At 40.1% G+C, this 24409-nt stretch overlaps 1 protein-coding gene across 1 annotated transcript in view; it reads left to right on the top strand.

Annotated features, from left to right (window-relative positions):
- The first annotated feature begins 2435 nt into the window (after window positions 1–2435).
- Window positions 2436–24409, top strand: part of LOC127431107 (A disintegrin and metalloproteinase with thrombospondin motifs 2-like) — a 148688-nt gene continuing 126714 nt past the window's right edge. Inside the window, exons 1-2 of the mRNA XM_051681367.1 lie at window positions 2436–2539; window positions 3526–3944. Of these exons, the coding sequence (XP_051537327.1) occupies window positions 2455–2539; window positions 3526–3944 (504 nt within the window). The 5' untranslated portion in view covers window positions 2436–2454. The remainder of the gene's footprint in view (window positions 2540–3525; window positions 3945–24409) is intronic.

The following is a 24409-nucleotide window of genomic DNA, read 5'->3' as shown; positions in this document are numbered from 1 at the left end:
TATTAAAAAGGAAAAAAAACAGTGGCCGATGGGGCCGTATTATATAAAAAGAGAAAAAAATTAATAAAGAAAATACAAAAATGGAATACGGAAATTAAATAAAGTACTATAAAATATGGTAAAGGCTACTGTCAAATGAAAACACAAACAGGGCATTAGCCTACGCATATGCTTCAGCATACATCTCCTTAATACATGCTTATATCATTCACAGCATTTTATGCATTTAACACATGCTTAAATCACTCAAAGCATTTTATGCATTTAACACATGCTTAAATCACTCAAAGTATTTTATGCATTTTTAACCAGGCTTTACGGACATGTATAACAGTTTCAACAGATCACTTATATTTTCACAAATGACACGTATTATACTTATTCACTAAACTGGAAAACCCTCTGGGCTATAAATCATTAAATAGGATATGATTAATTCTAAATGTACTTACCCAGTTCTTGCACATGAGCACAAACGTGGTCAAACTCCACACATGCAATCCATATGCATCCTTCAAAAATGGTCCATAACAAACACTCAACTTTAACATATGACTCTTGTGAACACATATTTAATACAATTTAACAACATTTTGTGTAAAATTTGATATTTACCCAAAATATTCTCAAAAGATGAATAAAACTGGGAGCTCTCTTGCACCACGTATGTTCTCATGCTTCTAACACAAGAGAGTGCCAGAAAGCAGGTGTTGCAAAACCCCGGTGTCGCAAAACTCTGGTCCTTATGGGATCAAGTCCAATTTATGACTAGAGTTAAATTACATGAACTTCTCCACTTCACTACATATTTTACAATGCAAAATTACAAAGCTTTTTACATTTAACTCAGCATTGAAGGAAGTATAGCAAATACTAACATGATGTATAAATATTTTACAATTTAAATAATTTACCTTTTTCCATTAAAGTAATGAGAATAAGATTTTTTATTTTTTTTATTTTTTATTATGCTAATGAGAATGGGGGTATGCAAAAAAAAAAAAAAATCTGAATGGTCCTAAAATAAGCTTTCGTGAATCATAAGATTTACCCATCCAGGTAAAACTATGAATAGGATACAACGGGGCTAAAGGCACACCTTAAGGAAAATGTGCCTTTTTTTTTACTGGACACAAAATATATAAAAATTCAAGAAATACATTTGTTTTAATTGAAAATTGTTGGAGCAATATAATTAGTCTGAAAATATAATAATAATGGAAGGTTGTTTTGATAAAAAATATTATTATTATTATTATTATTATTATTAAAAAGGTGGTGAGTCAGGGTAATACACACTTGGGGTAAAATGCCCCCAGGTTGGTTAAAATGGTCTAGTGTAGGGACAATAGTTAAAGGGCAAAAATTAGGCAAATACTTTTGCGACGGCAAGATACTTTTTTGAGTTATCAAATTACAACAATGCTTATTCAAACAACTACTTCAGAAAAGGGTGCACATTTCCTGTTAATTGTAATCATATTTGGCATTTCAGAACATTTCAAGTATTCTATAAACAAATGGATCTCCTTTGTGATTGAATCAGTCATTGTGAGCCCACTTTGAACATTCTTTATAACCAGTCTATTCACCCCAAATAATATCCTTTCACAGACTGTACAATTATTGAAAACTTTTAATTTAATCACCTCGAACGAAACTGAAAATAATAATAATAATAATAATAATAATAATAATAATAATAATAATAATAATCTAAATAAATGTGATTCTAATTAGCTACATAAATTTGCATCATTTTAAAAATATTGAATATTAGATCAATTTACCTCAGAATCAAGACAATGAATGCAATGATCTCATTGAGCAGGAAAATTTTGCAGTCCATAGTAACGGGTGTTTAGAAAAGTGCAGTTTTTGTTATTGTTATTATTATTATTATTATTATTATTAATTTTATTTATTTATTTTTTCCTATTTAGTGGTTTGGGAGAAAATAAAATCAAAAGTGCCTTTTACCCTGGGGGGCCTTTAGCCTCGTTGTATCCGCCAAAACCATGCAGTAATCCACATTCTATTCCCTTCTATCCGCTCTTACTCTTCACCTTGTGTACATCATCACCAGGTCAGTTTGAACTTAAGAAACTTTTTGGGGCAAATTCAGTTGATCTTTCTTGACTCTAAACAGTGAGGTATGACAGATTTTTTACCATCCTAATTTGTCACACTAACAATAAATTTATGTTTTTATAAACAAAAATAATGTTGGGGTGTCTGAGGAATGAGGAATGTCCATGTAGGCCTATCTTTGACTGTGGAGGGGGAGAGGGGACTGGTCAAGGGAGGGTGAGAATGAGAGCATATCTTTCAAAGTGCACTTTGCAGTCAGTCTGGAAGGGGAGGGGGGAGGAGGGGGCAACGCTCGCTGCTGCTTATCTGAGATCTCCAAGTCCGCCTTTCGCCCGCGTGCTCTCCCCTCTCCGCGGACCTGCCATGGATGTTTCTCCTGGATGTGCATTCTTTATTATTTTCCTTCACTTTCAGCATGCGGATACTCTTTACATCGCCGACAGTAAAGGTATGTGAAGATGTTTTTGTCAATACTACTGGTCACGGTTAGGCTACTTTACGCCGGAGATACCGATCCTTTCAGAGACCCACCGTTACGAAGAAGCAACTCGGCAATAATGTTTCAGCAACTTACACTTTTATAGAATAGAGATGGATGTGTTTTACGCCCTGAAGAATTTAAGTGTCATCAAAATTTTTTATGAATTTTAAATGTCAGGAACTTTCCCCACTGAAATTTCTGCATTGAAAGATGTCTCACTTTTGTTATAGTAAAAAGAACGCATGCCATTTACACATTTATTGCAAATGTATTAATATCATCGCGTGACTGCGTAACTCAAAGTAAGCTCAGAAAATCGACGCGACCTGTCAATTAATGTAAAACAGCTGACAGATCTCTCTTGTTCGAAATCATTGGCTTAAAATTCAGACATCACTGTCATGATGGTTCATAAAAGTATGCAGATTGCCAAATAAAACCGAATAACCATGCTTATTACTTTATTGTCCAAATTTGACCTCACAAATCACATTATTGTTTATTACTGAGCTGCAGACTCTTTTCCCGATGAAGTGAAGGACACTTATGCATAGGATGCATAGACCTAAACAAAGCATGCAAATGTGTTACTGCTTCTCTTATCAGTATGATAGCAATGCATGACATATTTTAACTCCGTTTTCATATGTTTTGATATATTTCCTATGTTTATGGACACATGGGACTTCTGTTACCTGTATGTAACATGGCAGTACCAGCACTTTTTGAAGCCATCTTTACACCTGTAACTTTTTATGATTTTTATATATACACCACTTTCATTTGTTTGGACAGCTGGACTGCCCGCACAGTGTAACTGTTGCTGTTGGTCTAGAGATTGGTTGAGTTTTGACTATTGGTGCATGGGCTGTGAAACCTATTTACTTTGTGTTTGCCTCTGTGTGTGTATGTGCACTTACGAATGTGTGCAACTCTGTGCATGCCCTTGACAGATTCCCTGCAGCATGTCCTGAGGGAGTACGGGCTAGTGAGGCCGGTGAGCGTGGATGCAGACGGACGCTTCCTCTCCCACGCCATCTCTGCTAGCCGGCTGAGTGGGCAGTGGTCCCAACGGCGCAGGAAGAGAGAGGCCAACCAGCATAGAGAGACCAATGAGTTGGAGATGAACTCAGAGCAGGACCACCTGAGGCACGAGGAGATACTCTTTTATAACGTTACTGTTTTCGGGCAGGAGTTTCACCTTCGCCTCAGGCTAAATTCCAAGCTCGTGGCCCCAGGAGCCAAAGTGGAGTGGCTTGAGGACAATAATCAAACACATTCGGAGCCCTTGCTGCCCAGTGATTGTTTATATGTGGGTTATGTTAACAATGTGCAGGATACGTCAGTGGCAATCAGCAACTGCGATGGCCTGGTAAGTTCTTTGCTCAGTTATGTAAGGCAGGGGTTCCCAACCAACCTTTTTAATCAACTGAACTCCATGACATAAATAATTTACTAGAAGTAGCCCCTGAGATTTTGAGTAATTTTACGTTACTAAAAATTACTATTTTTTTTTTTTATTTCACAAACGTTTTGCTATTGTTATTTTACTTATTTATATTACATTCTAATTAAACTTTTTGCATTTATTGATTTATTTTGTATCATGCAGTTTTCTTTAAAGGTGCACTCAGTATTTTTTACACTCAGGTGTTATTCGAATTAAAAGTACTTTTCAAACATATGTATATAATCATGATGACTGACATGAGATGAAGACTCCAGTCATATCAGTAACTTTATAAAAGCTGTTTTTTTCTACATGTCTCATGACAAGTTGATTACTACTCGCTTAATCTCAGTAACTGCCCTGTCATTGGATTTATTCAGTCATGGATCAGAAATATGGTTGACTGACTGTGAATAGGGAATTTCTACAATGACGCAATGCGCAACAAGTATTTAACAGTTCCTCAGCTGACGTCCTTCATTAAAATATTAAAATACGCATTGTGTCATGTATACTTGGACAGAGAGATGAAGACTGTAGCTTGCTCGACTTCACAAAAAACCCGCTGTAGCTTGATTTTATCTGCGCATGTACATACTGACTGACGTAAGGCATTACTGCGTATGATGTCCATCCAATGGAATGCACAAAAAGATCAGTGTGTTTTCAATTAAGGCTTCAAAGTTAGCAATGGTTCAGGTCAGTTGTGTGCTGTCGTCACCGTTGTTGGCTGTGTTGAAGAGGTTATATAGCAACTACAGAATTGCTTTTTTACTGGATGCCCGCCAGAGGTCCTTCTTGCAGGGCTCCACTGTGTGCTTGTCCTCTGACAGGCATGGTTAATGCTATTGAAAGGAGGTTGCCGGTCACATCTTATTGACATTGCAAGAAATGCTGCGAGTGGTGTACTGAACATTCTGTCTACATGCCAAATTTGCACAGAAGACGCAAAGGATTTGCTTTCATTCTCTAACGTCGAAGTTCTTCCCACAAATTGCTCTTGAAAACCTATTCGGCCTTGGCAGTTGTGCATGAATTAGAGATCAGCAGACATATTATTCATGTTTATATCTTGGACAAAATTTTAAGAATTCTTGTACCCTTTGGTGGTTTGAATGTGGTAGAGACGGGTTGATGAGTGATTCTGTATTTCAGCACAGTTCACCTCAGGCCCAGCCAGATGGGATAGTTCTTAGAGGTAAAATTTCAGATTCACTAACGTAACCAAATGGAATTGTAAAAATGATGACTGTTTTCAAACAGGTTTCTCCTGTCTTCCATTGGTCGGAAAAAAAATGTCCTGCTCCAAGCTTACACTATCGGTTGAGCCAGTGTTGTTATGTTGGATGCTCACAAAAACAACAACAATATTTTAATGAGAGCTACAGTGTTTACTGTTTTTGTGGGAATTGACCTACAAATGGCTTACTTATAGTTGTCTCTGCACATTAACCCGGGATAAGAGAAAGAATTCTAACATCAAAATTATACACTTCGCCTTTCAAGGCTTACTGACTAAAGGTATTATCTACCTCCACTCTGAAAACACAATATAGTCACACAGCTTTAATTATGACATTAGGTTATCCCATTTCTCCTTTTATGATTTGAAAGTCGGCTCACAAGTGACCCCCCTTGTAGCCATAATGTGCCCTTAAGCATTTGGGGCAGGGCCATGGACTAGGTAAGCCTTAGATTTCCAGTCTTTTCATGCACACATTTTACTTTGGCATTTGAAATGAGGATGCTTACTTCACCATCAGCTTACCTTTAATTGCTCCAGTTGGCTATCAAAACTGTTTTGCACGTGAATGAAAAATAATGAAGGTCTATTTCGACTTTCAATGAAATCTGTAAATGAGTCAGAGCTATGGCACAATGGTAGTGCACATGCTTGCGACATGTTGAAGCTGTAGTCCTGGGAATGCAGGTCTGAGCCTGATCTGTGTAATATCCTGATCTAACCAAAGGCAAAAAGCTCATAAATTAAATTAATATTCCAGGTTCAATACAAGTGTAAGGGTTAATTTACCCAAAAATGAAAATTCTCTCATCATTTACTCACCCTCATGCCATCCCAGATGTGTATGACTTTCTTCTGCAGAACACAAACGAAGATTTTTAGAATATCTCAGCTCTGTAGGTCCATACAGTGCTGGTGGATGGTGATCAGCACTTTAAAGCTCCAAAAAGCACAGACAATTGTAGTAAAAGTAATCCATATGACTCCAGTGGTTAAACTAATGTCTTCTAAAGCGATATGATCACTTTGGATGAAAAACAGATCAACATTTAAGTCCTTTTCACTATAATTGTTTACTTCTGGTTGCTCTTCAATGCACATCCATGAGGGTAATCAGTTCAGTGTGTGACATAAGCGTGTGGGCATGTTTTCACTTTTGTCATATTTACAATTACTTTTACATGATGTTCACTGCAATCTTTGCCTCTGAAGAGAAGTACATCTTACAAGGCAAGGTAGTGCATACAGTTGTTACAAAACGATAGACCTCAACCATTAACACACAAACCTTAATAACGGTGACAGTCAACAAACCTCAAGTTAAAAGATTAGCTCCTAACATCACCACACAACAACTAACTATGGCAACAAAAACAAAATAACAGCATTAAAAAGTCAGCAAACAGCATAAAAATAAGCCTATAACAGTAACTGTATAGTTTATTCATGTTGAAATGCATGCTGGGAACTTGCAAATCAGCAACATTGTTTAATATGACATTTTTGTCACGGTCCCGGTGAATTCGCCGGTTTGTTCTGTTTGTTTTGTTTTCTCTCCCTCATGTGTCTCAGGTGCTGCTGGCATGCGTGATCGGCATTTCCATGGGAACGCTGATCATGTCACTAATTAGCGTGCTGACAGCACCTGTTCTCTGTTGATTCTCTGCCTACTTAAACCCTTCGTTGTGTCATGATCTTTGCTAGATTGTTGTTGTGTGTTCAAGTCACTCACCTCGCTCTCTCTGCCTCAGTTGGTCCTGTCTCGTGTATTTGTATTGGTTGCCCGTCTCTGACCGTGTGTCTGGAGTACGGTTACCTTCCAGTTTGCTGCTGCGCTTGTCCTTCTACCTACACATTCTTCAATGGAGGATGTCTCACGGATCTGCTCCCTACTACCACGACGCATACACGCCTACAAACACACTCTTCATGGAAGATTCTTCACGGATCTGCTCTCTACACGACAACGATGCACACACATCTACAAACACACTCACCGCCTTCCTGCTGCAGTTGGTGCCATGTTCCCCACTCTTCGCCAGCCCTGCTGTGTCCTAATATATTGTCAATAAATCTTGTGAAATGTCTACTCTTGGGTCTCTTGATTTCTGACAGAACAATCTAGCCAGCATGGACCCAGTGGAGGAATCCACTCTTCGCTCTGCCCTTTCTCAGCAGGGAGCTTTACTGGGATGTCAGCAGGATCAGATCTCCACTTCTAACCGGGATCTGGAGATGTTGGCGTCGCAGCTCGCTGAACTCACCTCTGTCGTCCAACAACTCCACCAGCCTTCTGATACCGGTCCCACCCAGGAAGCGCCCTCACTGGCTCCAGCGGTTCCCCACATATCTGGATGCTCTGAGCCTCGTCTCAATCCTCCAGCCCCGTTCTCAGGTGAGGCGGGTTCTTGCCACACCTTCCTTTCACAATATTCCTTGTACTTCTCGTTGCAGCCCTCTATTTTCCCATTGGAGACAATGAAGTTGGCATGCGTCATTACGCTCCTCATCGCACCGCTTAACTCCAGCTGAACGGAATTACAACATTGGTAACAGAATTGCTGGCGATCCAGCTGGCTTTGTGTGAGTGGCGTCACAGGTTAGAGGGTTCGGGGGTGCCTTTCGTGGTCTGGACTGATCATAAGAACCTAGAGTACATCCATAGCGCTAAGCTCCCTAATTCTAGACAGGCTCGCTGGGCACTGTTTTTCACCAGGTTCGACTTCATTCTCTCGTATCATCCAGGCTCTAAGAACGTTAAACCCAATTTGTTATCTCGATGTTTCAAAGTCGAGACCTCTACCATCCCACCGGATACCATTCTACATCGGGTGGTGGGCATAGTATCCTGGGATCCTGCGCTATGTAACACCGCTCCTCCCACTACATGCCCAGCGAGTCTGTTATTTGTTACACGATCAGTTCGGATGCACGTCCTACAGTTGGGCCACTTACTGTCACGGGTCCTGTGAATTCGGCGGTTTCTTCTGTTTGTTTTGTTTTTCTCTCGCTCGTGTCTCAGGTGCTGCCAGCATGCGTGATCAGCGTTTCTATAGGAACACTGATTGATCATGCCACCAATTAGTGCGCTGACAGCACCTGTTCTCCGTTGATTCTCTGCCTACTTAAACCCTTCTGTGGCATGGGGGCGTTGTCATGTGTCGGTCTGCGGGAGAGGGAGAGTGGTAAGGATAGTCACCTGGGTTATGATTACTCTAACACCTGTCTCTAATTATAGCAATGGTGGAGGGAGACCTGAAAAGGCACGCCAGAGTGTCAGAGTGGGGGGAGATCACCAGGGACGAGCAAAGAGAAAATAAAGCAACATAAAGAAACCTTTTGTTGAGTTGGCTGTAAGCCGTAACACTGAACTGGAAATAAAGAGACTGACCGTAACTGTTTGCTGTCTCCTCCATCGCCCACAAACGTAGAGTCTTTTTACACCTGCTTTGTGTCATGATCTTTGCTATATTGTTGTTGTGTGTTCAAGTCACTCACCTCGCTCTCTCTGCCTCAGTTGGTCCTGTCTCGTGTATCTGTATTGGTTGCCCATCTCTGACCGTGTGTCTGGAGTGCGGTTACCTTCCAGTTTGCTGCTGCGCTTGTCCTTCTGCCCACACATTCTTCAACAGAGAATTCCTCATGGATCTGCTCCCTACTACCACGACGCATACACACCTACGAACACACTCTTCATGGAGGATTCCTCACGGATCTGCTCTCTAAACTGCCACGACACATACACGCCTACGAACACACTCTTCACGGAGGATTCCTCACGGATCTGCTGTCTACACTGCCACGACACATACACGCCTACGAACACACTCTTCACAGAGGATTCCTCACGGATCTGCTCTCTACACTACCACGTTCCCCATGCCTCGCCAGCCCTGAAGTGTTCTAATTTATTGTCAATAAATCCTGTGAACTGTTTCTCTGCTCTTGGGTCTCTTGCTTTCACACAATTTTTTGTTCAGACAACTCTGTTAGGCTAGTTGTGACAACTAAGGGGGAATATTGTGGTCTAACATATGTTTTTATGTAAATGCAAAGTAATTCACATTTCATAGGATCTGTGACGCAAAAAAAAAACCTTCATTTTTTACATTATTTTTACATAGAAAAGGTTAGTAAGCTGTTTATAACACTAAAATCATGTTAACATGTATAATGTTTATGTCTTGTGACTGTACTTTTGAAACAGTGAGTTTCGGATTGGCCCCATTCACTTTCATAGTAAGTGCCTCACTCTAACCCAATTTTTTTTGGGAAGAAGAGAGAAGTCACGCGGGAACGCGCAAGTCCAAAAAAAAAGTACAGTTTAAGAATTTGAGACTGCTTTTGATATGAATTACACCATCTTCTGAATTTCTACATTAAAATTTCAATTATGACATTCACATTGACATGTTCCCTGCTCTGGTTCTTCAACAAATTGCACCCTGCGAAGAAGCACCACAAAATTATGTGGATTCTTCAGCAACTGTGTTTTTCATTGCATATTTGCTTTTAATAAAGCTATTGTTTAGGTTTAGGTTTAGGTTTAATGTTTCAGGTAGGGAGGTAGGTTTTGATGATTTAAAACTTGATTGAGCATTACAATTTAGAAAATGTATCTCTCTTTTTAGTGACACTCTATGGCATTTCACATCGGAACTGCTATAATGTAAGGAACCACATAATATCATTCTGAAAAATGTTGCCACGGCCAAATAAAAGGAAAAAGAGATATTTTTTTCAAACATAATTAGTGTTTAGGTGGGAGACCAGGACTTTCAGAATCGAGGGAAATACACATATCTGTTGCCATAAGGAATCAGTCTCACAACGATGGATACACTTGCCCACCTCTGTCTGTACTTGTAACTTTGTGGTGTTCCTCACGCAGAGGGTGTTATATTTCTGCTCCTAGAGCACGTGGAGTTCAGAGCATGTCTAGGCAGTCTCGGAAAACACTCTGGAATGACCTCACATGTACAAGCCCCTGCTCCTTGACGCTGTCTCTGTCACTACAGGCTGAGAGGTGGGGTAACAGTAGCCCCACAGTGAACTCCCAGACACATTCAGTACCACAGGAGAGTAGGGCCTGGCTTTTAGTTGAGTAGAGTGGATTTCTGGATTATTCCATCTTACCCACAGGGTTGTCACTCCGCAGGAGGAATCTGAGGGGAAAACAGTCACCTTTTTAGATTCCTCATAAAAGAGTAAAAAGGATTTAATGTTGCATTTGAGGGGACATTCCATGCAGCTTCAGTCTAATGCATGGGGCCTGCTTGTCACTAGATAATTGTTTTTTTCTAAGACATTATTTTCTGTGGACAATGCAGCACATACAGTCAATACAAAATCATAACACAGCTATACTTAGTTATATGTTCAAACCATGTGACCTCACAACCTAACTACTTTTGATGCAAAAAGCATATTCAGTTCCATCCATGCATATTTAATATCTGAACCCCCACATGCGCACACACACACACCTCATTCTTATATAATTCTGTTCTCATACCATCTCATATTATATAATTCCAGGGGCTGGAAGGGATTTTATGGATACTAAGGTAGTGGCTTAGTCACATGCTGGCCTTTCTAAACTAATAAATTATAAATTATTTGGATTTTTACACTGGGCATATCCAAATGTTAAAACCTCTTCCTTTATTTCCTCTACATTCCAGTTTAGTTCAAACTCAGTTTGAGTACTCTCATACCTGCCAATAATTTGTGACCCCCAAAATCTTGCTTAGCTGGTTCAGGTGTGTTTGATTAGAGTTGGAACTAATGCTGCATTCCATTCAAAGTTGGATGTGGGATATTATATCTGCGTCTCCCGCTGAACACATTTAGATGCGCTCTACAATATGAAAGAGCCTTTCTGTGGGCTTCTGTTGTCCCCCCTTATCGGCAGCCCTGCCAATGATGGTTAGGTTTAGAGTTGGGGTTTGGGTTAGGGCGTATGATTAATATAATGTGCATTCCTGTTAACTGTATAACTTCATTTAAAGCTAAAAAACAACTCACTTTTAGTGCCACTTTGTGGACATTTCACCCGGAAATTGGAGCTCAAATGTGCCCATACTGTACATTCAACAGCACTTCCATGTTTGGCCACTGGGGGCAGTAGTTTGAATTTCACAGTCTGATTTCAGAGAACTTTCAACCTACCGTCGCCGAATTCACAGTGATCAGTCTGAATTATCAACAGAAAATCTAATTTACAGTGTAAATGATGAAACCTCTATCGGCAAGCAGGTTTCATCACCATGTAACATAGAAACTTCAACTTATTTATGCATTTTATTTGCTTAAAAGTGAATGCTTGTCATGAACTGTGACTTCAAATGGCGTAACTTCATTCTATTGCACTTTTCCAGATAGGAAGTTGCAAATTCCAACTTTCCGAGTTGAATGGCATACTACATTAAATCCACAGGAAAGTAGATTTCTAGGAAAGGGAATTAGCATAAGTTAATGATAAGAGCACTTCCTCTGACCGTGCCCATTCTGCCCCTGAGCCATGTTTGGTACCAAACATTGGCATTGGCATTGGCATCGTTATCGACTCGGTTCATCCAAGAGCTGCCTTATGATGTGTTCATCTTCTCTTTGTGTTAAACCTATTTTATCCAGACTTAGCCATAACCGCAAAGAATTGTGTTCAAAACTGAGGCAGCAATGCAAGTGACTTGCATTGAATGGACCTAGAGGTCCTCACTGTATCCTCGTTGTATCCTCACTGTCACACTCATGTTGTCTCCACAGCAGAGGATCAGGCTAAGAGCTCATTGGTGCAGAGCCTGTCATGGAGCTCAGTAGGGCAGGTGCGCGCTGTGAGGTCTGAACCCCTGCAGAGTGTGAAGTGAGTGGGAGTGAACCCAGAGTGTTTGCCTTAGTTCTCCAGCAGGGGCACAAGCTGTTGCAGCAGCCAGTGCTAGTTTACAGCCTGAAAGTAGCAGGATATTCCCACTCAATAAAGCTTAGTTCAAAATAAAAGGGGATTATTTGGGCATGTAGAAAAGTACAGTAAGGCTGGCTCTGTAAATGGGTGTGTGTTTTAAGGAATAGTTCACCTAAAAATAAAAAAATAATAATAACATGATTTGTCACCCTCATATTGTTCCAGATATTTATGGAGATGTTTTAATGACATGTTTTGTCTTTTCAATATAATGCCTCACTTTAAAGATTAAAAAAGGACCCAAAAGTATCATAAAAGTAGTCCATGTGACTCATGGGTAAATTTCTTCTGAAGTCAAATAATAGGTTTCGGTGAGAAACAACCTGAAATTTAAGTCATTTTTAATATATTTCTGTTGCACATTTATGAGAGCTACTATTCTTCACAGTTGCTTGTGAGGACTTGCATTACTAAGCACTAAATTAACAATAATGTTCACTCATTAAAACATCTCTTTTTGTGCTCCACACAAGAAAGAAAGTCATAAGTGAGTAAATTATGACAGCATTTTATTTAGGGTGAACCATTTCTATAAAGGTTTACAGCCACAGTGAGGTAAAGCCATGAAAAGTGTTATTTAACAAATTAATTTCAACACATTTTCATTCTTCTGTGATTAGAGCGTCGCTATTAGTCCTGTAAGTCCTGTCAGGGAATTCAGAAACATCTGGAAAATCCAATAGGAATGAAAAGCCACTTTTATGTTAAGAACTCTCCATTTTCCCATTAGTCAGATTGCTGCTTCTTTGGCTGCTTGATGCATGGAAATGTTTGTTTTAGGCCAGAAACATACTCAACACATGTGCACAAACACAGTTAGCATGCAGTCTTGTTGAAAATACTTTATGCGCGTTCTTGTGTTAATGTGGCATTAAAAGCCTCAAGAGGGCGATAGAGTTACATTTAAATATCTGTACCAATAAACTGTATGTGTCATTATTCAGCTATCCAGCTATAAAATGCGACTGTTGATATTTTTAGTGGCAGTGGTTTAACTAGTGCGCTGACAGCTGACAAATGACTGTGGTAACATTTTTGTAAAATTATATTACGTGGTTTATAACGGGTAATGCGGCAGTTCCGAGCTGAAATGTCCACTGTGTGGTGCTAAAAGCAAGTCAAATTTTCTTCCAAACAGATGAGGTTTTTAGGGTTAATGCTCTGGTGAGTTCAATAAAACCTACTTCCTTACCCTTAACCTTAAACCTAAACCTAGTGTCATAGTGTCATAAAGCAAATGTGAGATGAAAAACGCAATTGTTCAATGTTCAACGAGCCATGTCAAAATAATTTTGCTAAAATGAAGGTGATACTGTTAAGACCAGTGGAAAAAGGACCCAATAGCTAGATGAATCATACAGAGATTTATTAGAAACAGAAAGGGTCAAAACAGAAAATCTAGCAGAGGGTCTCGCTACTGGAGCTCTGTAGAAACAGGGAAGAGGCACACGCAGCTGGCAGTTGAGATGCAGACCCCAGAGGCTCAGGGAGCCAAGTAGAACCAACCGGAGAGAAGAATCAGGGAGACGAAAATAGTCTGACTTAGATGGAGAGCTGACTTGGGGGGTGTGGCTCACTGTCAGAGCCGCGGTGGCGCTAACTTCAACAGATCTGTGGTGGCTGAGGAAATAGAGGAGGAGCACAAACTGGGCTGGCAAACAGAGGGAGAGAACAGTTAATGAAGGTAATACAGGAAACAAATCGTAAACCCACAGCCGAAGCAATGCACAGTTAGAGACAGACAGGGAAAAAAAAAAGAGTAACGGGTTACAGACTGACTGGTGTCTAGAATCACTAAACACGGCAAGACTGAAGAGCGATAGTCACTTAACAATCTGGCGACTAACTGAAGTGATCGAGGGGTTTAAGTGGAGTGGGAGAAACAAGCAACATGTGCAGACAGTCAACGAACATGTTGCGCGAGTAATTATCTCATTGAGGCAATCACTCGTGCTCTGACATGAGCGAGCTGTCAAAGTGTGTAAACAGCGCAGAGGGGGAAGACACAAACATGGAGTGAAAACCAACAAAACACTGCACAACATTCCAGGATCCTAACAGTACCCCCCCCCCCCCCCCCCACCCCCAAAAAAAAAACCCAAGGAGCAAACTGAACGATAAGTGAGCGATCCAGGATTTCCCAGGCCAGAAGCCAACACCTGTCCTCCGGACCATAACCCTCCCAGTCCACTAAGGTGACTTTGAGGGGAATGTCCTTTGATGAAAGCCAGACCTTCTTGCCGACAGTATATCTGGGGGGTGCTATCCAGTGCCTGTCTGCCCGAGCTTTAACTCGACTCCCCTCCCTGAGGAGCACCCATTTAGCCTGCCTCCAAATGCGACGGCAGCACTGAAGGAAAGCGTGGGATGAGGGCACAGAAACTTCAGGTTCACAGTCAGTAATCAACAGTGTTTGCACTGGAAAGGTGTTAACCCTGTAGACGAAGCTGGTAGCGAGTTGAATTCATATTCAACCCACATGAGCTGCTCGCTCCAGGTTGAGGGATTCTGGGCGGCCACGCAATGGAGCATCCTCTTTAGACTTTGATTGGCCCGCTCAGTCTGACCATTGGTCTGTGGTTGGAACCCAGAGGACAAACTAACTGTTGCCCCCAACTGCCTGCAAAACTCCCTCCAGAAACTGAACACAAACTGGGGACCCCTGTCAGAGACCACGTCCAACAGAATCCCATGAATCCGAAAAACGTGGTCCACGTCAATGGCCGCCGTCTCATGGGCTGAAGGGAGCTTTGGGAATGGGATACAATGGGCTGCCCTGGAGAACCAGTCCACCACCGTCAAAATGACTGTGCTGCCACGGGATGGAGAAGTTCCATGACAAAATCCAGGGTGATGTGTGACCAGGGACTTGAGGGCACGGGCAGGGGTCTGAGGAGCCCGGCTGGAGGGCAGTTAGAGGTCTTACCTCTAGCACAAATGGAGTAGGCCATAACAAATTGTTGTAAGTCCTGCCCCATCGATGGCCACTAGAATCGTTGTCGAATAACCGCCTCAGGGCAGCTCATGCCAGGATGGCAAGCTACCTTGGACGAGTGGCCCCACTGGAGAATGTCAGGGGCCTCCGGGGCTGCTACTTCCTGATGCGCTCTCTGCACCTTCGACTCAACCACCAAAGACACTGCTGCCACCACTCGACTGGGGGGAGAGTGCATCGGGTTTAACATTTTTAGACCCAGGGAGGAAGGAGATAGTGAAGTTAAACCTACGAAAAACAGTGCCCAATGAGTCTGCATGGAGTTCAGTCTTTTAGCTGACCCATACTCCAGGTTCTTGTGGTCAGTCCAGACCTGGAAGGGAACATCGTTTCTCTCCAACCAATGACGCCACTCCTCCAGAGCGACCTTGATGGTGAGCAGCTCCCAGTTACCGATGTTGTAATTCCATTCCACCTGTATAAGGCGATGCGAATAGAAAGCACAGGGATGCATCTTGCCGTCCTTGGGTGAGCGCTGGGAGAGAACTGTCCCCACTTTCACATAAGAAGCATCGACCTCCATGCTTAAACTGACATGAAGGATCAGGGAAATTTTAAATTGGAGCAGATGAAAATTTGGATTCATTAAATGCGGACTGGGCCTGGGGGTTCCAGGCAAACTTGGTCTTGGTGGAGGTCAAGCTAATGAGTGGGGAGGTTATCTGATTGTAATTGCGGATAAACCACAATAGAAATTGGCAAACCCCAGAAATGTCTGCAGGGCCTTACGAGACCCTGGGGTTGGCCAAATGGTGACTGTTCTCACCTTGTACTGGTCAGCATGCACACCAGCAGGACACAATGTAACCCAAGAACGGAACCGACTGCGCATGAAACGCACACTTCTCTGTCTTAACAAATAACCGGTTTTCTAATAAGCATTGCAACACTTGCCTGATGTGCTCGGTATATACCTAGAAAGACTGGCAGATAATCAGGATATCATCTAGTACACACGTCATTGACGAGTGTCTAGAAGACAGCAGGGGCATTGGTCAACCCAAAGGGCATGACCAAATATTCAAAGTGCCCCATATGATGTTTTGCACATTCCTATTTTACATACTCTTTTTATTTTGTGTTGTTTAATATTTCTTGACTCCACTGTCAGCCTCTCTACCGATACAATTTTGTCCATTTTATCAGAACACATTCACCTTGATGAAACCGAGCATACAGTACTCTGATTCAGAATCAGACCGATAGCCTTTAATCTTCCAAACACACTATTTTGGTGTCAGATTTGTTCAGTGTGTATTTAGGCAGTGCCATAAGAGTGCTGGTGTTTCACCTCTTACACAAGCCTAGCACGCGAGTGTCTCAAGTGACCTAAGCTGTCTCAACTTATTTAAAAAATGCTTCGATTGGGAGACCAGGCACCTTTTTTTTTGGGGGGGGGGGGGGGGCATCTGTAAAACTTAAGCAGCATGACTTGGTGGCACTTTCCAGTGTGTGTGTGTACTGTATGTGTCAGCGCACTACAATGAGGGATGAAAGGGGAGTACTAGTAAGGTGGGGTTGCTCCAGAAATCTCCTGGCACCTGTTGCCTGGGAATATTTTGGAGTGCTTTGATGATGTCATTAACATTCTACCGTCAAGGCTTTTCAACACATAAAGTGGCAGAAAAAATAAATAAATAGCTAGAAAAAAATTTCAGAGTGCATAACTCAGTGTGCTGAATTAACAGGAAAAAAGGAAAAGTTAAAGGGATGGTTCTCCCAAAAATTTAAATTCTGTAACTATTTAGTCACCATCATGTTATTCCAAATCTGACTTTCTATGGGATGTTAACATAAGTCACCATCAATGTTCCCTCTAACATTTGTTCTTGCTGAGCAAATCTTATTTCTGTTGGGCAGAACCTTTGGCTACTTGAGCAGAATATTTTATTATATATATATATATATATATATATATATATATATATATATATATATATATATATATATATATATATATTATTTTTTGAAAAAATTTTTAAGCAATATCACACGAGCAACAGTGTGATATGGCCCTATAGCAGCACTGCTGTGATTCGGCTGCAGGCACGTGGCTGCAGGGCGAGAGCCATAGGTAATCACAGCATTGCTGATTTAGGGCCATATAGCATGATTGTGAGTGTGATATTGCTTACAGACGACAGTTCAATGATCAAGTAAATAAAAAAAAAATTAGGAAAAACTGAGTACGGTCATAAAAATGCATTTGTGCATGGAACTACTTTATTACGCGGCGGATCAGAAACTACCGTTGCTGGTTCAAACCAAATGATGCGTCCAAGCCTTCGTTAGTAACTCAAAAAGTTCACTTCAGAAATAGTATCACGGCTTGTGCTGTTTCTAACAAGTTATTGGATAAACAAGGATGGATGGATGATGGATGTGTGTGTGTGTGTGTGTGTGTGTGTGAGAGAGAGAGAGAGAGAGAGAGAGAGAGACGGAGTGTTTGCGATCAGCTGTTGCCACACCCAAGCAGAAATGCTGTCAGCTTTCTGAAGATCAGCTTTCTCAGTGGAAAAGTAGCAGTCCAAGCGGGGGTAATTCTACCTATTTCGTGGTAGCCGGTGTGCAAGAGTCTTTCACTATAGAAACCGCAATGTCCTCCATTTTAAACAGTGTGTCCACTCCAATGTGGAAAGTCCGATAAGAGGTAAGCGCCTTCAGTTTGTGTAACTAATCAGACTGTTGTGTCTCTCAGCTGTGATGAGCCGTAATGCTGAAGTTGTTCGTTTAAAGCCGTTTAAAGCTATTTCCTAGTTTTAGTAGTAGTAATACAAACGATCATATAGTGCTGTATGTAAACACTGGCTGAAGTGGATTCACTTCACTTCACCTAACTGGCTCATATTACACATAAAAATGATCTTTTGCCACCACCTGCTGGCTAACATATGTAATGTAAAAAAAATACATGTAAAAAAAAGACAAACCGTAGCTCTTAACACATCTGCACTGCTCTTACACTTTAGTTTAGAATGACACGAACACAAGCGGAGTGATACACACAGTGAAGCGTCGGAGTGCTGATGGTGTCAGACCATCAGTGCTCATGGAATGTCTCTCGTCCAATCAGATTCGTGGACCGGAACTAACTGTTGTATATATATGTATACAAGTATATACTGTAATTAATACCACATTATTTGGTGGTACAAATACCAGTGAAATTTCACAATTCTTGACATTTAAAATTAAGTACCACAGTAAAAATTGATAATATGCTACTATGCTATTGAAAATGCTACTTTATTTTTAAAGTTATTTATTAATGTAAACATATTAAATTAAATCAATGACATGTTGCCATAGTGTTTCTTAAAGTAAACACTCTTTTTTTCATTATTTAGGTACATAGTCATAATAATAAAGAAGTAACCTTAGTATTAAGTAAACTAAGAACACGGTGCGCTAATAATAACAAATAAATAAAGTGCAGTCAGTGGCTTTCATTCAGTATTGTTATTTGATTAATATTAACAAGTTACAACATAATAGACAGCTGCAGATCTGCTGTATTAGGCTGCATAAGTGCGTTACACTGCAAAGTCTTTTGTACAGACAGGGCCGGCCCTAAAAGTTTGGGGGCCCTAAGCAGATTTTCAAAATGGGCCCCCCACCTATACCTATCCAAACACACCCAACATCAATAACTAAGCAAGTTTATAATGTGCAAATAAGTATATTTATTCAAAAGCATAAAGCTTCAAAAAGCAAACTATCAACTGTAGTTTATCAGCACAGGTATAACTACTTAAGAAGTACAAAAAAGAAAGAACATAATTTTTTAAACAAACACATATCACATGCACAAATTAAAAAATATATTTAATGAAATTTTGTGCAAAAGAATAAGAACTAATTAAATTACCAAATTAAGGTGTGGTAGGCTACAGTAGATGATTTTTACACTTACTGTAAATAGTGGCACATGCTATTTGCACCCTGGTGCATAACAAAACAGTATATAATCTAATGACATCAGTGTATGTAGTATAAGTATTGTGACAGAACTTAAATACATCGCTGGCAATGGAAAGAAACACACCTGATGTGTCACATAATGCTACCTCGTCAATGCTGTCTTTAAATGCCAAGCACAACTTTAGAGAGTGCGGTCTCTTCAAGTCCAGCAAATGGGTAACCGAGTCGCCACCATGACCCTCGATTTCCACCTGCCTGTGAGATGCCGAGTCGCTGGAAAAGGCTGCCAACCATGTGTTCCAGACCGGGAAAGATGTGTGTGCACCCATCCACCCTCTTCTCTGCACTGCCCAACATTTAGTGAGCCCTCCGAACACTACAAGAACACCACGTTTATTTTCAGTGATATCACACTCCCCTTAGACACTTTATTTACACCTTTTGTGTTAATTTTTATTTAAAATAAATTACTTTTTGATGGTGTGCACAGCCACTGTCTGTCTTTGCTTATATGGATATATAGGAGAGAATAGTGAAATTGGCAAAAGGTGGACTTGAACCCGGATCGCCCATGCAACTAATCAGCTGTTTAATAATGTTGCCACATGTGACCTTAGGCTGAAAAAGTCAAGTTAACATACTTATCTGTAAAAGTGTGTGTAATATTTGTAACAGTTTTGACAGGTTCTATCTGACTTTTGGTATGCATATAGCCGGGCTGTGTGCCCAGTGCTATTTACACTTATTTAAAAAAATTATTTGGCAGTACTGAACCTGTGGGAGGGGGACCCACGGGGGCCCTATGCAGCCACATATGTCGCTTAATATGCAGGGCCGGCACTGTGAACAGATCCGATATTTTGACACGTACCTGATTTGTTGCACCTATTTGCATTTGAGTAAGACATAAGCAACTTTTTATGTTAATCACTCTTGGGACGGGCATTGACCATGAAGCGCCTTTAAACTTTCGTGCACGCAGCCGCATTTCTGCATTCACCAATAGCACTCACACCCCGTGATAAATGCGGTATGTTTATGTGTTGTTTCATGACTCAATAATGTGTATTTCCACATTGTTTACACACAAGATTTCACTCAAAGCTTCAGCTCCATACAGGAGTAAATTAATATTCATATGGACTTTAGTTGAAACACTGAGTGTGCATTTAGCTCTTATTCAAGAAAATCTCAATGTTTTCACCACACTCTTGAGTTCGTCATCGTGTGTATGTTTTTCCATCTGCATGGAAGCAACATCAGAAGTGTGCACGCGTGCAGCTTAGATGGAACAGTGGTCACCATTCACTTTCAATGTATGGGGAAAAAATTAAATGAAAGTGAATGGTGTCTAAGGCGAACATCCTGCTGAACAGCTCATTTTGTGTTCCATGGAAGAAAGAAAGTCATACAAGATGATGGTGAGTAAATGATGACAGAATAAATTTTTGGATGAACTATACCTTTAAGACTCCTGTGATGTGGCAGCTGTGAAAGAGAGAGGGTGGAATAGTGGTCTGGACTGCATCAGAGAAGTCTTCTGATACCTTAAACAAGCGCCTCTCCTTCCTGAAGAGGGAATAACATAGATTGGATTGACACACACACATATACATGTTCAGAGAGGACTGTGAAGGGAATCATAAGCTAGATAAGGAGTCCCTCCCTAAGGCTGTACTTACTTGAACTCACTGTGTGAAGCTCATTTAAGAATTCCTAAAATGATTGGATGACATGGAAATGGTTTATTGGAGACAACACTCGTTTACTTCTCTCTTTGCTTTTTGTTCTGTTTTCTCTCTCTCTCTCTCTCTCTCTCTCTCTCTCTCTCTCTCTCTCACTCTCTCTCTGCACTGCAAAAAATCATTTTCTTAGTCACCAATTAAAACATCTAAACATCCTTTAAACAACATACATTTACATACAAGTAAAATTTAATAGCTATTAAGATATTAATACTCCATTAACCGCTGAACGCTCCACTATTTGAATACCAAAATCACTATTTGGTTACTCTACACATGCAATAGAGGTCTTCAACCCGACTTGAACTTGACGAGTTTTGAAAAACCGTAGGGTTTGAGTCTGTTTTTCAAGTTTAGGGCAAGTTAGGGGCTGTTTAAACATGCTTTTCTGTGCGTCTGAACTGTTTTTCTATATACTGTTAACACGCGGGTGTCTTTGACTGTAGCACTGAATTTCACTATTTTCTGTTTCAGCATCTTGTGCAGGATCACCACATTTTTAGACACCAAGTCAATTTAAAAAGAACGTTATTTTTTATAAACGTATCAAGAAACACCTGCGTTGTTTCATGCGTTGTGCTGCTTTCTGAAGAAATTCAGGTTGCAAAGAGGACTTCATCTGACTGTTACACCATTAAACATGAATCATGGTTTTTCACCAAAGAAAGTTACAGTGCTTGATAAATGGTAAGAGTTTGTTTTTCCTTATTTTGCTCTAATGTGCATATTTATGTACAATAGTTAGACAAGTTCAATGCCATTTGATTTTAAACCATTTAAAACTCAAAGCACCCCGAGGAGGCTATTTAACCGCATGCAAATGACAATATTTATGTTCACTGCCTCATGGAAATGGCAGCCTGCCTGAGCAGAGCCCATTTAATACAGTGACAATTTGATTCTTTTTGTTTGAGTTTAATGTGAGATTGTATCATTTGAAGATCTATGTATTTTGCTATTTATGCTCATAGCTCACTGTGCACTTAAGTTGCTGCTATTTTGAGTAGAGATTTAGGAAATTTCATTTATTTTTTTAGAGACCACTTGGACTCCACCCTCTCATGAAACTTACACTCACGTTGGATTATAGTTAAAAAGTACTTAAATATTTATATTTTTACGAACCAAAAGTCATCGTATCACTTTAGAAGACATTCATTTAACCACTGGAGTTGTATCGATGACATTTATGCTGACTGTCTGTTATTTTTGGAGCTTCAAATGATAAATCTCCATTCACTTGTATTTTAAGGACCTGCTGATCTAAGATATTTTTCTGTTTTTCTTCAACTGTGTTCTGGTAAAGAAAGACAGTCACATACACCTGGGATATCATGAGGGTGAGTAAATGATAAGAGAATTTGCATTTTTGGGTGAACTATCCCTTTAATCTCTTCTTAGAGGATATATGAAGATTAACCTTGTTTTAACCATGGAAGTGTGAAAGTGAATTGTGAGTATCCATTTTACTTTTGTTTAAGAACAAGAGAGGAAAAAGACTGAATTCTTGACTGCTGATGTGGCGAAGAGCTTGTAATATGAGATCATGGTTTTCAGTTACCAATAAAGAGCAGAATTCTTCAAAGGCTCATTAAAGTTTTCCAGTGAGGGGTGACTTTTAGAAGTTTCTAAATGTTCTGTTTTAAAAATATGTACATTTCCATTCCCAAAGGCATAGTTGATGAAAAAATTAAAATTCTGTTACATGCAATTACATCATAAAAGTGGTCTATATATGTTATATTCCAAGTCTTCTGAAGCCATACAGTAGCACTGTGTGAGGAACAAATCAAAATTCAAGTCATTATTCACTGAAAATCTTTTTGCTGTATTTATGACAGTTCATGAGAGAAGTAGCAATGTCTTTTTCATGAACAAAATACTCTTTTGAATCTGATCTCAATGATCCGATCGCAGTGGTTCAAGGAGCATTTATTTATTTTTACCTTATATAAAAAATTAAGAAAAAATATTATTACTTTTGAAAAATATGTTTAAAATGTACACTTGAGATGAAGCCCCCTCATGGGTACTGCCATGTTGAGATCACATAAGCAGCTAAATACATCTAATTTTATCTTTATATATTTACACTAAGTGTAAATAGCAACAAAAAACATCTTCTTTGCACTAAGTGCAAATAGTGGCAGATACTGTTTAAACCCCTATTTATATACTAACTTACAGTATTGGGGCATCACTACAGCATATTTATTGTGTTTATTTAGAGTCCCACAGAAACCCTATACCTACCCCTACCCCTAAACCTAACCCTAATCTTACCTTACAAAAATTAACCATGGTGTTACTACAGTAACTATAGTATCACCATGGTATTTTGGAGTAAATTCATAGTAACTCCAAAATTAAAACATGATTACTATATTAACACCATATTACTGTAGTAACACCATGGTTAATTGCATAAAAACTAGTGCCAATAGTCACGCCGATAAATGAATCATGGCTGACAGTGAATAGCACATTTCTTCAGTGGCATCGCTAATCTAAAACTATTGCTATTATATGATGCTGCATCCACTAGGTGTCAGTATAAGTCAAAGACAACTGCCAGCACCATATATATATATATATATATATATATATATATATATATATATATATATATATATATATATATATATATATACACTTTCTGGCCACTTTATTAGATACACCTATACATCTACTTATTCATGTGATTATCTTATCAGCCACATGTGTGGCAGCAGTGTAATGTATAAAATCATTCAGATATGGGTCAGGAGCTTCAGTTAATGTTCACATCAACCATCAGAATGGGGAAACAAATGTGATCTCAGTGATTTAGACCGTGGCATGAATGTTGGTGCCAGACGGGCTGATTTGATTATTTCTGTAACTGCTGATCTCCTGGAATTTTCATGCGCAACAGTCTCTAGAGTGTATAGAGAGTGGTGCGAAAAAGAAAAAACAACCAGTGAGTGGCAGTTCAGTGAATGAAAACGGCTTGTTGATGAGAGAGATCAATGGAGAATGGCCAGACTGGTTCGAGCAGACAGAAAGGCTACGGTAACTCAGATAAAACCTCTGTACAATTGTAGTGAGCTGAATAGCATCTCTGAATGCACAACACATTGAACCTTGAGGCGGATAGGCTACAGCAGCAGAAGATCACGTTGGGTTCCTCTTCTGTCAGCCAAGATCAGAAAACTGAGGCTGCAGTGGGCCTACCATTTGTGTACCACAGTGGAAATCTAGATTTGTCAGACCAGGCGATGTTTTTCAAATAGTCTACTGTCCAGTTTTGGTGAGCCTGCAGCCTCAGTTTCCTGTTCTAAGCTGACAGTAGTGGTACCCGGAGGAGTCTTCTGCTGCTGTAGCCCATCCGCCTCAATGTTCGATATGTTGTACATTTAGAAATGCTTTTCTGCATAGCACTGTTATAATGCGTGTTTATTTGGTTTACTGTCACCTTGGACCAGTATGGCCATTCTCCTCTGACCTCTGTCATTAACAAGACATTTTCACCCACAGAAC

Source organism: Myxocyprinus asiaticus, chromosome 40 (assembly GCF_019703515.2).
Source record: "Myxocyprinus asiaticus isolate MX2 ecotype Aquarium Trade chromosome 40, UBuf_Myxa_2, whole genome shotgun sequence".
NCBI lineage: Eukaryota > Metazoa > Chordata > Actinopteri > Cypriniformes > Catostomidae > Myxocyprinus > Myxocyprinus asiaticus.
This window is presented reverse-complemented; position numbering and strand designations above follow the sequence as displayed.